Raw genomic sequence first — 17,465 nt, forward strand, 5'->3', positions numbered from 1 at the left:
CAACTTCTAATGCCACTGCAGGCAGTAGTTTCAAATCCTCCATTTAGAATAGCCACAGTAAATGTGGCATTTCTTAAAAGCCATCAAATGCCCTCATTTTGCACACTAGCATTTCAGAGTGCTCAAATGCAGTCATTAGCCCCCTGGGTTGCCAGCTCTGCCACCAGCTTTCAGTGCGCGTCAAGTGGAACTCATGAAAAACTACAAGCTCCACAAGATTTCCGGAAGGTAATATTACTCTGGAACTGCGCTCGCTTGTGACACCCATTATAATTTGATCTTTTGTTCTATTGTCTGCCAGACCTTGTAGATTTGTTCCAACCAAAGCATTGCCTAGGTCTGCACAGTGATTTCCAGACTTCCAGACTGCTGTTAAAAATGAAAATCTCCCATGCATCTCAAGTATTTTCATGCATGCAAGACTTCTGCATTTCTGTCTCTGAGTTTAACTCTAAATACACTGTTTAAATAAATTAGCTGCAAAGTACTAACTGTCAAATCAGAACAAGAAAACAACTCATCTGCAAACTAAGGTTTTATTTGTTACATATCACAGTAGAATTCCGATGCGCTCATCAGTACTGTGTACTGGTGCACACAGCAGAAAATAAAGCACTCATTACCATCACACTCATTCTTTCAGCCTGACAAGAGCAGATGAACACACATCTCATCTCTGTAGCTACCGCAATCCACTTGTTCCTGCAGGAGACATGCAGTTCATAGGGATTTCAAACCAGAGATTTTGGCATTCCATTCAAGACAGCAACATCAGTCTACTCTACTGGATCAGGCATTTTGGCAAAAAATAACGAGGAGCCAAAAGCCAAAGGCAATTTTCCTCTACAGGTCAGAACACTCATTGACAACCTACAATCAGGCTTTATTGACAGACAGAGATGCTGGGAGACTTAGTCAAAAAATTTACTGCATCAGTTTTGCGGCAGTGGAATGGTTCACTGGGGAGTTGTGTGCATCTAGCCGTAAGTAAAGTACACATATACGCCAGGCTTCATGGATTGGCTCAATAACACTGCAACAGTTGCTTTTTGTAGCATCAACTGTAAAGGGGAAGAGGACATGCCTTACACTGACTGATTTACTGCCAAATTCTTAGCATGAGCTCTGGGTGACAGTGAGAAACACCACCAGCATTGGCTTCACTGCTGAAAAAACTGCAAAGAGGTGTTTGATTTTTTTTCCAGACCACGTATTCATTGAATGATTAGAGTCCACGGAACTGAGTCATCACCACATGCAGACGAAAGTTGCACCTCTTGGCTCCTCCTCCCCCTTATCAAAGAGGCAATGCAAAAGCTGCCCAGCTGGCACACCAAGTCACTGGCAGTCGAGCAAAACTAACCTGCTAGACTCTTCACGACGTGGAGCCAAGTGAGATTACTGTGGATAGGAATGACAGTATTGGCTCCGAGTAGAGACAGACACACACACACACACACACACACACACACACACACAGCGTGTCACTTCGTGGCAGATGCAAGGTATTTTCTCCCATTTAGTCTACTTCACAGTAACAAAAACTGCATTACTTGGGCGTAAATACCTACCCAGCCTCTGTGGCTAGTGAAAACGTCATGGCAAGCAATTAACCTCAAGCAGTCATACCTGAAGTGCTCCGCAGTGACCAAAACTTGTTTTAAATCAAACTTGTTTAAACTCCACATACTAATTCAGTGCAACATTCACATGAATGACCACACACAAGTAGCAAGGGACAATGTTGTATATAATTTGTAAAATGTTGCATATAATTTGGTAATTCATTTCCATTAATGGCTTTTACTCTGCTGATGTGCTTCTAATCCAAACATGCAGTCATCAAGAGTAAATGTAATATGCAACATTACAAACAGGATAACTCAAGAGTGAGTAAGTCTCCTGAGAACAAAGCAGTTTTGTCTGCAGGAGCCGCATAATTTGTGAGCCAAATGTAGGAGGGAGGCTACTTCAAACCCAGACTGATAGCATAAACGCGGCATCTGATTGCAGAACGACCCAGCAGCACTATTTTTAGGCCCCATCCTGGAGTTTTGTTCCAGCTTTGATCATTTCCTTTTTGATTCTGCTGTTGAAGAACCACCCTTGCTGGTTCAACCTGCGTGTTGTAATTGAGCTAAGGTCAGGAAAAGACTGCCTTTCAGGTCTGGGCTGTGAACCACCCCAACAACAGGGGAGGGCTTAACTACTAGAGTGAATAAAAATCTTCAAAACCTTTTACTGCATGCAGTCATGCCAACTGCTTTCCTTATTCCAGACTATTAGACTACAAGCAGATCAATGCTTCTTTCTATATTCCTAAGAGCTATGGAAAGGGACTTAAAGACATAAATATACTATATATATAAATAAATGTAATAATGTAATTGTGTGAACACAACTAAGGCTTTCACACTTATCTGAGCACGCAGCATATTCCACCTGCTTGAAAGCACACATCCCTGCATGTCCCCTTTGGAGGACTGAGTTACCTCAGTGCAGTCTATGTCCCTGTATCCTGAGGGGAACTGCCTTCTGTGACAATGCATTTGACAGGTAGTCTCTTCAGGCAGGTACTGCAAGAAGGCAAATGCTTCCTTTGAAGCTGGCAGCACACAGAGGTAATTGCATGGGATACTGACAGCACACATTTTCCCACCCATTAGCAGAGAAGTCCATGTAAACAATCTGAAGAGGAGAGCATCTAAAAGACAGAATTTGCAACATAGTCAAACAGTTCACACTGGTTTGAAATTCACTAGTGAGATAGAATAAATTTTGTGGCTTGTCTAGACTGGTCTTAAGGCATCTCAAAATGCACATCTTGGAGAACTGATCCCCCATCAGTAGAATGCATTGTGACAATGAAGAGAAGTATGCCAGTTTAGACTGGTGTTGACTCTCAAATAATAGATGAAGCGAGACTTGGGCAGGAACATGTCACAATGCCTAAGGCATGCCATTACAACTGCCTTGGATCTCAATCACACACGTCAAACATTATGGCTTACAGATGAACAACAGAAGGGAAACACCCATGCGTAACTAGTATAAATCAAGCCAACATACATTAATTTCAGCTGGGGACAAACTGAATCAAACTCATGCTGTACCCAACTATGCACAGAGAGGATTCTGCTGTAAATAATCGCATGCGTAAAACCTTTGGCGAAGAAGCAGTTTTGTAAGAAATGCCCATAGAATATCATTAAACTATAGCTGTTGCCATAGCAACCCCTATTTTCAGCACAAAGGGAGAGAGCCGATTGTCACCTCCGCTGTTCATTGGCCAAGACTCCTCACAGGCGATCACGCTAGCGGCGCTCTCATGGTCGGGGGGCAAAGCGGCCCCTGCGCACACCGTGTCTTGGCATTTTCCCCATCTGGTCGTTTCAAGCCCCGATTGCCCGAAGTGGCATTTCAGTGCAGCCGTTTTGTTCTTAAGACCGAACCGCAAATCGCTGCGTGGCGGCTGGACTTGTTGCATCAGAATGACGCACACTCTTTGGAGAGGAGTGCTGGACTATGGTGCAGGGGGGCTCTCCAGCAGACCGGCACCCAATCTCTGACATGTCAAACTGCATCACCTAATCATAAGAACATATCCCAAAAAGTATAATCTCTTGCAAATTGTCAAGTAAAAATTTGTACAATTAGATCACCAGATATGAAAGATTGAGGGAACAGCTGAAATAGGTTGTCAAAAGCAGATTGTGACACCCATAATGAGCACCCATAAAATTGGCCACACAAAAGACTATCATTAAAATATTTTATTACATGTATTCCATGGGAACAGGTTTACAGCAATTTCCAATGAGAAAAGATTCAGTGAAAGCAACATGTAGCTATGCGTCAGGTGTATTGGTGCATATGAAAAGGTGGAGGGTGGCTGAAATGCACTTAAACTCAAATAAAATGGAACAGAATACAGAACTATTACTACGAGGAAATCCTTTGTTCATTGGGAAAGGTGGGTGTGTGATAAAAATCTAGACCAAATCCTTAGATCCCTTGCTCAGAGCTGCATGTGCAATGCTTGAATATACCCTCAATACAGGTGGCCTGAGCTAGTTTACAAGGAGGCCTTCTTACTGCTGTGAGTCCTGTCTTCCTCTTCATCTGAGGAATCCCCACCATAGGGGACTAACCCTGATGCATCCTGGGATTTTGCCTTCTTCACTGATATAGGCTCTCCTGGACCTGTCAAGGCACAAATCAGAGAGAGAGAGAGAGAGAGAGAGAGCGAGAGAGAGAGAGCGAGAGAGAGAGCGAGAGAGAGAGAGAGAGTGAGAGAGAGAGTGAGAGAGAGAGCGAGAGAGAGCGAGAGAGAGAGAGAGAGAGAGAGAGAGAGAGAGAACAGGCAGAGGAAAGATAGGTTGGAAGATCCAAAGAACAGAAGATGACAGTGCAGAGTATAAAGAAAGAAAAAGAGCGAGAGAGAGCACGAGAGAAAGAGAGAGAGAGAAGCCCATTTGGAATCCCCATGTTAGCCGTAGAATGCGTTCAATCCACAGCCAGAGAGGGGGAAGGTCATTCATGGACAATGAAATGGCACCACACATCCACAAAAGGCAGGTCCAGGGGAACATGTGAAGAGAAGACAAGGGGAAAAGACAGAAAGAACATACCAAGGAAAAACTAGTTAGTGCATTACACCAAACGTGTCCGTCTTCAACAGGTCTCCATTAATCTGGGGGACGGGGAGGGAAAAGCCATTTTTACATCGAAAGCGCCAGAGATCGAACATCTGCACGGTTTAACAGAGGCCTGAGGTGTAAGTGGATCTCATGCAGGAAGGCCGCCGTTATGTTGCGTTGGAGGAGCGGTGCATACCCATTTCTGCGCGAGCGCCCGCCGGACCGTCTGCTTCTCGCGGCCTCTTGCGCAGCATCGCAGCCGGGGGAGGTGGGGGCGGGGGCATCAGCATTCTGCAGAGGCACGACGGCAGGGCGTTCAGACTACCAGACTTACGTACTGACTCCCACAAAAATATGGAGTGGGAAAAGGGACAAACCTTTCCGAATCTTTCCCTTCGTCACAGCCGGGCACGGGTGAGGGGGGACGCTCGCTCGCCGTCGGTGCCGCGGAGCCGCAACCCTGCTACGAACGACAGGTGCATGTTGGTTTCGGCCTCAAACAATGAAACGGGTGCATTTAAGGTAAAGCGAGACAACCGACCTACCTCTTGGGCTAGGCTCTCTGCAGAGTCCTCCATGAAGTGTCTTTTTGGACTGCCAGCATGGGGAGGACTGGATGAGGGACTGTCATTTCCAGTGCTGTAAGTGGTCGCAGTGTCCTTGGGTAGAGGACAGTGTAATGATAGCCTGGAGCTGTCCCTTTATGCAACTCTGGACAAGCCTATAAATAATGTACCTGTTCCGGTCTAAAACTGTGCTTTTACAAATATGCTGAACCAAAGGTTCATGCAGCACATCTACTTTTTTTTACCCTGAAAACGTCATAAAGGCAAGGCTGATTACAGAGGCATTAGAACTTCTGTGAAACTTTCTAGTAGGAACACTTACCTGTGCCAAGTAAGGTGGTGGTTTTCTAGGACACACTGGATACTGAACCATAGCCTGGGAAGATTGAGGGGTTGTCGAAATGTTAGAATGACTTGGGTGACCATTTGCACTACTCCAGTAACCACTGGATCCTGGATATGCTGCATAGCCGCCCGTGTACCCATTTGATGGGTAGTTATACCAGGATACTGGGCTACTGTAATTGCTATTAGCTGGGTATCCATGAGATGGGTATGCTGAAATAAAAGTATAGAAATATAGTTAAAACCACAGTTCAAAACAGACATGCACAGGTCTTTGACCTCTGACTATCCAAGACACTTGAGTCACTAAAGAGTTCAGTGGAAAACATAGTAAGAAAAGTAAGAAAATGGCAAATACCTATAATTAAATCAAGTAATTAGTTAATTATACCTCATTTATTCACAATTTATTGAAAGGGAGTAATTACCTTGAGTAGACCCAGTCGCGGTGTAAACTGACACCATTTGGGCATGCTCTGCTCGCACCTGTGGAAAACAAGATTTTTTTTTAGAAATCTAATCAACTGGTATGAGTCAAAACAGTCCTACAGTAAGGTTTCTGAAGCAAGGGGAGTTTAGCTCCTGCCAAATTCCATCTGACTGGATGGTCTTCATTCTGCCTTGTTTAACTGGATTCAGTTATTACGTTTATGTTAAATCCGAATTTTAATTAAGAATTATGAAAAAAAAAATACTTTAAACCTACAACAAACTGCAATAAAGCAGTTTGTACTTGTCCCATACAGCAAACCTTTGTGGCCTTTTCACTGAATTCAATTATCAGTAGCAGCAGTTCACCTCTGACCAAGGGCTGGAGGTCAGACGTGGTTCACGCGACTCTTATTCTAGGAGGTGGGTATCGGCGAGAGCCACAGATTCTTCAGGAGCGTCACCTTCTTACACCTCCGCAACACATCGCTCATTCAGAGAGAGGGTGACCATTTTACTTGTGTGGACTTACAGTTTCCAGCAGGCTTTCACAGAGCTTCTTGGCAGCCTCTAGTCCCGCCGAGTTTGGGTGGCTGCAGGAAAATACGGTTCAATCAATTTCAAGAAGACTGCTATCGCTCATGATATGCAGACAAATCCATATCCAGTGTTTTCCACATTAAAAAAAACAGGCTATGGCTAACTAAAACAATATGCCCAATCATTAACCAAAAGTGCAGCGCAGTAGTACCTGATATACAGGTAGAGCGGCTCAAAGGATTCGCGCCGAGAGGCCTGTTCTATGTACCCCGAGCCCTTTCCACGGAGGAAAACACGAGCCCCAGTCTCAGTCTGGATGTGCTGCAGGTAGCTCCCCCCCGGACCCTCCACCTTCTCATTCACATTGAAGGAGGGCAACGCTTGATCCAGGCCCACAAATATCTTGGTGTGCACGAAATTCTGCAAAGAAACAAGGATACAACATTTCATGTTAGCAGGGGAAAGCATTGTGAAATAAAGAGAAAGCAAAAACCCTTGAACAAAGGTAAAACATTTTGAAAATTGAACAGTAATGTCAAACGGCAGCAGTACACCCAACCCGTTGCCTAGGGGTTCAGGTTGCTCTCGCCGCTAGTTTGCTGTGGGAGGTGGGTATCAGCGAGAGCCACGTGGTCTTTACTGGCTTCACCTTCTTTAACCTCCATTATTTCAGCAGCTATCCCAAGACACTAACCGCTACAGAAACCTAACTACCCTGACAATGTGCCCTGAGAACAATGAGAACTGCTTGTCCGTTTCCCAGGTGATACACAACTGTCTCGTTAAGAACCGGTTGGGTGGAGAGGCAGAGAAGAGACACTCGCTTACCCCTGAATGGCCGGTGTATGGAGCTGGAGACCTCTGGCTCTGGGGGGTCACGGGCCCTGGGACCTGTGGGGGAGGAGGCCGGGGGACAGGAGGGGTCGGAACGCATGGCTGCGGAGGAGGGGCCACGGGTCTGGGAGGCTGTGGATACACTGTGAGGGTGGGGACAGTGGGGCGTGGCTGTCCCGACGACGACCGCAAGACATCCTCTGAAATTATCTCCTTAATGCGCATCACTGCCTCTGTAAATCAAAGACACAATGAGATTGTGCCTTTACCCTCCTTCAACTGAATGAAAGGACTTTTTTTTTAAAGAAAGGTAAAAATGCTGCTTACTGTTGACCTCTTCTTGACTCTTTCCCTGGACATGTAAATACAAAGGCCGGTCTCTGAATAAAGCAAATGCATAAAGTATTAAATATCTCCAAATGGTTTTTTTGTTTATTATATAAGAAAGATGACACATTCAATTTACAGCAGATACATACACTCCTTTGGCTTGGGCCTTTTCAGCACTGGTCATGTAGAAGCCTTTTGTTGACACTACTGCTCCACTAAAGCGACGGATCTGAAATGTAAAAAGGAAATATTGAAATCCAAAGGCACAAAGTCAATGTGTCAAACCGAACACTTAAGAGTTAAAGGATTACAGACACCATTTATACACCCTAAACACCATCACCAAAATGAGATCAACTGATGAATGTGCAACCACTGAAATAATCACCTCTTCCTGCGTCTTCCCTTTCGTTAGCAGGTTCCTACAGTTTATGGGGACATCATTAATGTCCACCTCCGTGACAACCAATTCATCTGCAGTACTGGAAATGGTCACTGTAGGGACAATCTAATGGGGAGGGAAAATGTCATTCATATCAAAGCAAACCCCATATCCACTAACAGGTATGTTCTATAATTACTGTGCAATAATATAGCCTCACTATCTAATGAGTACCTTATCAGGTAAAGGCTGTGGGGTCTTCAGCTTCCCCTTGGCCATTAACATGGCGTTAATTTTGGCAGCCATGGCAGCAGCCAGCTCCACACCCCCCTGGGGTGCAGGCTTGTCTTCTGATGGGGGCGGGGCTCTGGGTAAGGACGTGAGGGGCGTCGCCTCCGTTCCCACGGTGCTGGCAAATGATGAACTGGTGGCCATGGTGACTGACGTGCTGGTGCCCAGACCGCCGGTGTAGCTGGGCACGGACACCGCTGGCGCTGTGAGGGAGTGAGAGAGGCTTCCCAAGAAGCCCTGCAGCCTGCCTGCCCTTGGACTGGATTGGTCCCACCTACTATTAAAGCACCTGTAGAAACAAAAACATACACAGTGATTGCTAACATCCAAGGTTTCACAGTTGCTACCTGTGAAAGTAATACCAGTAATAATGTATGCAGAGCAAGTAGACCTAAAAGCACTTAAAAGCATCTGGGTCTGTTCTCAGCTCTGAATTCAGATTAATATAGGAGGGCAGTATCAGCAGAAGACCATATCTTGAAAGTAACTGCTTTCTTCACCCTCCAGACATGCCGCAAGTAGATAGGGACTCACCAGTGAGTCAGGCGGCTACCTACGTACCTACAGGGAGCATTGTTTCTCACTGGTTTACAGAGGATGCTGCGTAAACACACTAATCTTCACATCATTCAAATGGTCTGACAGAAAACATGACTAATTAGCAAGGCCTGCTCTGAGCTGGTGCGCCCGAGCTAACAGCAAACTGTAGGCAGCTTGCCGATCACATGACTGCGCAAAGTAAAATGTCGGACAACTTTGATGCGACGAAAGCGCTCCTGTCGGCGATCAACGATCAACCGTTGCTCAGATCCAAAACATTCTTCGCCGGAAAACGAATTCTCAACAACATATACATATTTCCCCTCATATTTTTCGTCTGCCCTAAATGTCCTGCCGCACACACACCGATTTCCTTCCGCTCCAAATGTGTCCAACATTTTTTTTTTTGCGCAGACGTGTCACGCGATCCCCCGCGATTTGGCCGATTAGCAGGAAAGCAGATTCGGGCACGAGTTTTGGATCAATACCCCGCGGAAGGTGCCCAGATTCTGTGGCCTTTGTACGTGTGTGTTTGCGTTGAACTAAGCTCAATAAACAGTATGAACCAACAACATACAACATTGCTCAATTAAAAAATGTGTGAATCTGTGCGCAAAGAAAAATAACCCCAGGTCCTGGCAGTCACAAATTAACACGGAAATTGCAACAAAACAAAACAAAAAAGTGAGCTGGCTAGCAATGTAGTGTTCTGTCCCGTCCTTCTTGCGGCCTTGCACGTAAAGTTTGCTAGCCAGCTTCCTATACATGTAGCTGCCTACCCTTCCTTTGTAAGTCGCTCTGAATAGGAGCGTCTGTTAAATGAATATCTAAAATCGAATATCCGTTAATTGCTACATATTTTACAACACGGACACGTTCATAATTACCAGCTTTGTGCCGGTATTTTGTTGAGTCTGCTTAGGCCTACCAACCAGACCGTACGACTACTGGCTAACTAGCCAGACCTGCATAACTACCTGAAGAAAGAAATTCTCACTTACGATGTTTGTCCCGTCATCCCGGAAGCCATATTATCGAAAAATATACCTTAGCTAAGTATGAATCAGTTTATTAATGCATTCAAACGGTTGAGTTTGAAGCTACAGTCGATCCGCTAGCTTGCTACCTAGCGAGAGCTACGAAAGAATGTTCGATAATGACCATCGAGACAAGGGGCGGAAATACGTAGTTAATATGGTTGCGCAGAACAATATGCCCAAACAACAAGGCATCGCCCCCCTCAGCCTGACGCCAGTAACATCATGCGAAGGAAACCAACAGAGTTTAATCTTTTTTGAACAAAAAGACTAAGTTCTGTTTTTCCATTTTTTTTTATCAAGGAAGACTCTGCTTCTCAAGAAAGTCGAGGGCTCTATTTCAACTAAAAACCTCTTTAAACGGGCTAAATCGTGCTTTGTGGACATTACATTATGGGCATTTAGCAGACGCTCTTACCCAGAGCGTTACAATGTGTTGTCCATTACAAAATGTTATCCATTTATACAGGTGGATATTTGCTATTAAATCACAGAGAGCAAAGGCGTTATTTTTGTTCCCCCCGCAGATAACTTGACAGCTACTTAGCTGGATTTTCAGCTCTGTGGCAATACAGTACAGTAAAGTACGGTGGGCTCAGGTAGGCTCGTAAAACGCCTCCGCCTTCCAGCCACGTCCTCCTAGCCGCTCAGTGGAGTCGCACTTGCCTGTACAGTATATGGTCTATATGATGTGGAAGAAATTTTGCTTGTACATCAGTGTAATTGAACCAAGATCCATAATCCCTTTAACAATATGCACATGTAGTGCAGTGTAGTGATCATATGAAGAAGTTGTGACATTACAGGAAAAAAAAACTAGAGAATCAACTAGAATAAGCTGTGGTGACACGTGAGTTCAAGTAAATACTGATAATAAAACATTGATTGTATGAGAGATTTAAATTGATTTGTTTTACAGTAAGCGTGACATTTTAAAATACAAGGTAAAAAATGTTCTTGCAAACTCAAAGGGTACTCAGCTGAGATAGCCCCCCACCCAAATTATTTGTAAACAACTCTTGTATAAGCAGCCAGCCGTGGTTAATTCAGATTCCAACTGGCTTCCCACAAAGAATTTGGCCATTACAGGTGGTCAGTACTGCTCTAGTTTTCTGCTCCAATTATTTTGATTTGACCAGTATTGTATGGGATGTTTGAAAAATGAATTTGAATTTCAGTTAGAAGGCCAGATGAGTCTGGCAAATTTACACATACTTCATGATTTTTTTTTTTAAAGAAGTAGCCTACACAGAGTTTGAGATTCAAAATGGGTGAGAAATTATGTGTTTGGGCAGAACATTGAGACCTGTCCAGAAGATGTCAAAAATGTATTTTGATATTAAACTGGGGAATATAACAAGGCATATGTGAGTTTCTGATTTTTAGTATTCTTAATGTGGGTCAACTTGTAAGATGAAATTCTTAAGTATAGGTTATACTTTATATAAGATATTGGTTCATGTGTTGCATAATAACAGCAGAGCAGTTTGTCAGAAGGCTACAGTAAGTGCAATCAATGATTCTGAGAGCTAAAGTATATGTAACAGAAGGACAGAATTCAGTCCTGCCATTTTGCATTGTTGTAAATGTAAAAAATTACAAATTAACAAATTAAATTAGAAGTTATATTTTTGGCTACTTACCATAAAAACAATTTGAATCAACATGAAAAGAGTGAAATGTGTGCAAAATGAAACAATTTCAAAAAGTAAGAAAGACTCATTACGGCATAGGTATAGCTTGGCTACTTGGCACTGTGCACCATTGTCTTTTACTAAAGGTTGTGTGCTATGGAGCTGCAAAGCCATGAATGTACATTTTTCATAGGGTGAGGAATGTATATCATGCCCTCAAATCATTCTATCTCAACACCCCTGGACAACATGGAAATAAGTTAATCCTGTAAATCTACAATGAATGTTCACCTATATGTCCCGAAACTACTGTACAACTACCCTGTCCTCGATACGTTCCAGAAGAAATATTAGGCCTGATGTCATTGTCCAGGACATGAAAAATCTCATCTGATGAACTGGGGGGGATATCTTTTTTTAAAAAAAGCATGCCTGCAGTTGTGTATATTCTGTAACTTACTGCATTGTCTGTTTGCATATTTCTACCTCCACACTTGCAGGTTATCTCTGCATTTCGAACAGGTTCCAGATATGGCTTCTTTTGGGCCTGGTCTCTCTTTGCAAACCTGCTATAGGCGCTCTCTCTCTCTCTCTCTCTCTCTCTCTCTCTCTTCAGTTCCAGTATTACGGCATTTGCATATTTCTAAAATATACTCCTTTGCGTTCTCCTTCGGGCCAAGCAAAGTCTCCCAGCTGAACAGGCCCGCTCAGATTTCTTGGACTGGTCTTGAGACAATAAACAAACATCTGAAGGACGCTGACACGTAGCAGCAGTCAAGTAATCCGAAAGGCTGAAAGAGGGCCGAAGCGAAAGCGGCGCTGGACCTGACCGCTCGACCTCCGTCTGATAAGTTTAAGCACACAAGCGCTCTCTGTAGGCAAGCTCTCAGGCAGATGTTGCATGATTCTCTGGACTTCCTCCTTGTTAACAGGGTAACAAGCCGACACCTTCTCTGCCAGGCCGCGAGCATGAGTAATAGTCTTCGGACCTTTTAGAAGCAGCGAACAGTACTGTACTAAACAAATCATTATCATGTTATTAAATTACTTCATTCGCACAGCTGTTTGGCAGGCCATTCCCAGCTTTTTAGGAACCTGACAGACAGGATAACTATAAAGTGCCTCATCACCTGGGAATTAACTGTAATCAATCATAATGTTTCATTACCTTCAGATTAAAGTAGATTGAGTCATGTTTAATAAGAGCAGTGTTTTTCTAACAGCCATGCCAAGAGGGTTAAGTCAGGAATCAGGAATTCTGCAGAGATTAACCATGGCAGCCCGTTTTTGGGGCTGAATTTACCAAAACAGTGAACATGGGTGAAAGTGTGGCCATCTTAAGCGGACGTTACAGAAACGGGTTTTGCCGGTGTGTTATGGTGCCAGAGGCCTGCCTCTGAGTCATGCTCCGAGTCACACATCACAACGTGAGCGGCTCAGTAACCAGGACAGTGATGACTGTCTGATTTATCATCATCGCTGACGTGAGCAGACAGTCACTGACGACTGCAGACGATGTGTGAAATAATGACGGACCCATGCTGGTATCCTGTTTACATTTTTTTTCCGTTTAGCTGTAATACTGAGTACATTTGGACATAGCTGCCATGAAACCATGTAATTTATATGTGCCGCAGATTCCGTCTACCCTTGCATGCTTTTTTTCTCCTTCTTCACAAACGCAAAGCCAGAGCCTTGCAGATAGAAGAGTGAGTCATAGCCCTCTCTCTCTGATCTCATGATGTCATCTTTTACTGCGAACAGGGGAATCCTCTTTCTCCTGGAGTGTAGGGCGTGTCGCAGCTGACAAACATTTGGGAAAATGAGCAGCACATGGCCAAACATATCTTAAAAGTAGAACCCCGGTGAAAAACTGTAATTTGACGTTTTAGATTTTTCGATTACACGCATGACAGACTATTCCGAACCGTGTCGTGTAAGACTAGAACCATATCCTCCTTCTCCAGCTGCTAACATACCACCATCCCAAGCAAACCGCGTGAGAAATCCAAAACTGTTGAAAAAAAAGCAAGTTGTTTCCATGGATAGCCCTCCAATGTCTTTAAAACACCCAGAACTATGAAGAAAACCTTTTGTGTGTTTGTCAAATGTGTGTTTTGTATATACCACTGTTTTCACTGCTCAGACCTAATACAAGACCATTCCATGAAGGTAGGGGTGAGGCACAGACACCCCTTTAACAGAGTGACTTCCTGAGAGAGCTCGCTTTCTCACTTTGTAAACAACATGTAAACAATGACTTTCTCTCTTTATACACTACAAATCAAATATTGATACACTTGTGACATATTTATTTTCTTATCTCAATACGATTCTGATGGTAGCCTCTCAGTGATCAGAGAGCTATCCAAGGAGCTGCAGCTTTTTTCAACAGCGTATTCTATTTCTCCAGCTGGTAGCATGCCCTGCTTACATCATCGACCAGAGGAGGAGGAGGGTCAGGTTCTAGGCTTACAGAGTGCAGTACACTATGCCCAGTCATGCATGGACGTAGTTGATATAAATCATAAACATATCAAATTCAAACATTTGACCAGAGATCGCCTTCAAGGCACGCTCACCTAGAGCGGTAGAGGAGAAATCACTGCAGCCACACTCCTCAACCACAGTAATGTGGTCATAGCTCATTTCTTTAGTGAATTAGTGGTGGGTGCCCTTTGACATTTTCACGGTCCATTCAGGTGACAGTTCAGAGCCTGTTTGTGCGGCCAATCGGTTTGATCGGTCTCTTCCACAATCGACTGTTCAATGTGAATCTAATTACCTTACAGACCCACTTTAAAAGCCAACTAAAATGACAGTATGATGATTTCCATTATCAATCCCACACAGTGAATTGAAACAACTATCCAAAGCTTTTTGCATTATGACATACAGCATAATGGAAGCATAAAATACCACATTATTATCCTTTGAAACAATACAAGTCAAATTAGTAGAACTGATGTGAGCAGAACACATTATGGCAGAAATTAAAAGTGTAAATCTGGAAAATAGCACTTAGCATTTCTATTGATTTTGTTCTCTTTGGCCATATTTAGTCCTTGAAATACAGATGTAAACATCTAAAAGGAAACTGGGGACGACTTTCTTTTTCATTTCATTTACTTTTGTTAGATTTACTGTTGATGACTAACAAGGTCTGCAGAGGTAGCTAATTACAACAGACGTTTTCCTGTAACTGAAATCCAATATGAATCCAGTTCAGAAAATCATTTTAATTCTAATGCAAAGATGTTCTTGGCTGCGCTGTCAGATTTCTTCCAGGAAACACTATGAATAACAAATTTGAGCTTAATGAGATTTGCACGTCATTTTAGAAGATATTTACATCAAAAGCTCCTTTCACGATTGAATAACCATGCTGACCAGGATATGCCTTTGATGGCCACGGTGGTATCCGACACAAGACTGAACGCATTTTGATTCCCGTGTGATCAAACATTAGGATTTAGACCGAGACGTTTTGGTGTGGATTAATTAAGACGCAGGCACCACACGCTGAGGGAAGACCTCAGACGAAAGAATAAACATGGCCGTGAGCGCCGCTCTGCTGAACAGAATGTTCTCCGTTGACAGAGTTTGACTTTGTAGCGCAAAAAATATGAACCACCAACGTACATGGCGAAACAAGGAATGCAGTTTCACCGAGCGCTAAGCAAACCCCTGAGGAATTTCATGTCTTTAAGAGGAATACGTCTCCTGGGCTTCGCTTATATGCGGGCACGCAGCTCTTCAAAGGTCAAAGGCGATCTAGATGATGATGTGATCAGAGGTCACACTCAGACCGGGTCTGGCCAATGACAATGCAGGTTTTTTTTTTTTTTTGCAGTCAAGCCTTTTTTTTCCCTTTTCTTCTTTCTCCTCTTCCTGAAAAGAGGGATGCGAGCCTCATCTCTCTTTCTCCGTCGCCCTTTTAGAGGCCATAGACACAACAACATTCCTGGGCAGAGATTGCGGCTGCTCACCAAGGAAACAGGCTCGCTCTGACCTCGCTGTGAGAATGCTCTGCTCCCTGGCCGGGGGGGAAATGAGCCACAGGGTCCCCTGGAGCCCGAGCCCTCAGGCCCCGGGCCGTGACCGTCTCGCAAACCTGTGAGAAGACATTCCACTCGTCTGTCCCATCTACCCGTCTCAGGGCTCCTCCAGCTCACATTTATCACCGGGAAGGCGAGCGACGAGATGCGGCAAGGCTATGTCGACGACAGGTACGGCAGCAGCAGCCAGTTTAAAGCTGAAGAAAGCCTGTTTTTTACTTCAGTTATTTCGGTATACAACAGCGGGGAACAGTTCACCCATACACATCTAGAGCCTGTTGGAGAGGTTCTGGAGTTCTCAGAAATCTCAAGAAAAAAAAAAAAAAACAACTGACACATGATGAACATCTAGTTCCCAAAAGGCCCTTGGGATTGTCTTATGCGAAAATAAAACCCTGGGAAAGTGTTTGGTTGGCACTTGCGTAACATTTATAAATTGGCCTTCAGAGGGCCACTGGCTTGGCTGGTACGTCCAACATTATACTTGTCCTGGGGTTCATTTTCATTACTGGTTTTTTTCTTTTTTCTCAGAGAATGGCGGTGTTACAGAAACGTGCTGCAGCGTAGTCATTATCATTATTTTATTTTCCGAAGAATAAATTTCTAATGTTTTATTTCGGTGCTGTAAGACCGGAAGTAGCAGTGAATCAGAGCTAACAATCAAATCCCCTGATTGAGTGTACAGTTCTGTCTTAAAAGAAAATAAAAAGCTTCTGGTCAATATATCATATTGACTCATTGTGGGCATATGCATTATGGCATGTTTATATACGGTTTAAATAAAAGTAGGAAATCATTTTAATAAGGAACATTCTCACATATATTAGTATCCTAATGAGACACCAGTGGGGGATGAAACATTTTCCCTGGGAATTCTGTGTAAAGAAGGTTTTGGGACAAATAGCCAATATAGTATGATACACAGAGCAAGCCATATGCTAGAAGACTGGCATTACACAGTGATAGACAATTCTGTATTCTGCACCCCCTGAAATCCATTATTTTTAAAATATTTATAGTGAAATGCCCGTCCAATGATTTTGTCAAACATTTTCACAATATTCCAGATTATCACTTAGTTTTCATTTTTGTTTTCATTCCAGTGTAAAATACATAGTCTATAAAAATATTGAGATTTGTTTGAATATCACTCCTTGACTAAATTATCAAAAAAAACCTCCAGATCTTCTTTGCATTTACGCAGTGGGACATATTGTATAAATATTGTATAAAATAAGGCAGTCTTTCAGTAGAATAAACCAGATACAAAACATTTCTGGGAGAAAAATCTTTCAAGTCCAAAACACTTTCACAGATTTCGTCTGTTATTGAAAGCTGTCTATTGTACAGCAATACCCAATAGTTACAGGTCTAGCAGAGCCCCCTCCATGGACACCCTCCCACGCTGAAGTGACCAATAACAATACAGCTTACTCCCAAATTCAGCATCCCAGTCTTGGACAAATAACTAAATCATACATTTCCATTGTTGTTTACAGTGCAATATAAAGGTGGCAATCTAACTGGTATTTTGCATTATGAAAATGAAACTATCTAGACATGAAATGAAATGCGTTTCGATGGACATGACCCGTGCAATTGGAACGCCTCTGTTAAATCAGCTTTGGCTTTTTCTTATTACGCTTTTTTTTAAAATCTCTAATTTATTTACCTATCGTTTGTGAATTTATAGAAAATACTGAACATCTAAAACAAAATAAATATACCAAAATGTGTATTTGTAAATACCTATGATTAAGATGGTTATGTTTTTGCATCTTTCCAACAGTGACCCAAATGAAAATCCACACCCTAAATAACCATCGCAATCATCATAAC

At 43.2% G+C, this 17,465-nt stretch overlaps 1 protein-coding gene across 2 annotated transcripts; it reads right to left on the bottom strand.

Annotated features, from left to right (window-relative positions):
• Positions 1-3,850: 3,850 nt before the first annotated feature.
• On the bottom strand, positions 3,851-10,061 carry LOC118787924 (KH homology domain-containing protein 4-like). Of its 2 annotated transcripts, none has more exons than XM_036543695.1 (14): positions 9,899-10,061; positions 8,301-8,646; positions 8,073-8,192; positions 7,834-7,913; positions 7,682-7,734; positions 7,349-7,587; positions 6,732-6,940; positions 6,513-6,573; positions 5,980-6,037; positions 5,529-5,764; positions 5,186-5,299; positions 5,018-5,100; positions 4,837-4,931; positions 3,851-4,203 (listed from the first exon to the last, which is right to left on the bottom strand). In XM_036543695.1, exons 1-14 carry the CDS (start codon positions 9,925-9,927, stop codon positions 4,076-4,078), a joined length of 1,851 nt encoding a protein of 616 aa, XP_036399588.1. In that variant the 5' UTR covers positions 9,928-10,061; the 3' UTR covers positions 3,851-4,075. The 2 variants fall into 2 exon arrangements, with proteins under 2 accessions (XP_036399588.1, XP_036399587.1); XM_036543694.1 differs by having other exon boundaries at positions 5,018-5,103.
• Between the last annotated feature and the right edge of the window lie 7,404 nt (positions 10,062-17,465).

This window comes from Megalops cyprinoides, chromosome 13 (assembly GCF_013368585.1).
Source record: "Megalops cyprinoides isolate fMegCyp1 chromosome 13, fMegCyp1.pri, whole genome shotgun sequence".
In the NCBI taxonomy this organism is placed as follows: domain Eukaryota; kingdom Metazoa; phylum Chordata; class Actinopteri; order Elopiformes; family Megalopidae; genus Megalops; species Megalops cyprinoides.

Bases quoted from the DNA above. Each gene is read 5' to 3' on its own strand.
- LOC118787924 (XM_036543694.1), bottom strand. From the start codon at position 9,927: ATGGCTTCCGGGATGACGGGACAAACATC. The intron at 7,735-7,833 runs GTATGTATCTGC...TGCTTTATTCAG, and splicing joins AAGGCCCAAGCCAAAGGAGT to AGACCGGCCTTTGTATTTAC. The intron at 4,204-4,836 runs GTATGCACCGCT...GTGCCTTGACAG, and splicing joins GGGCGCTCGCGCAGAAATGG to GTCCAGGAGAGCCTATATCA.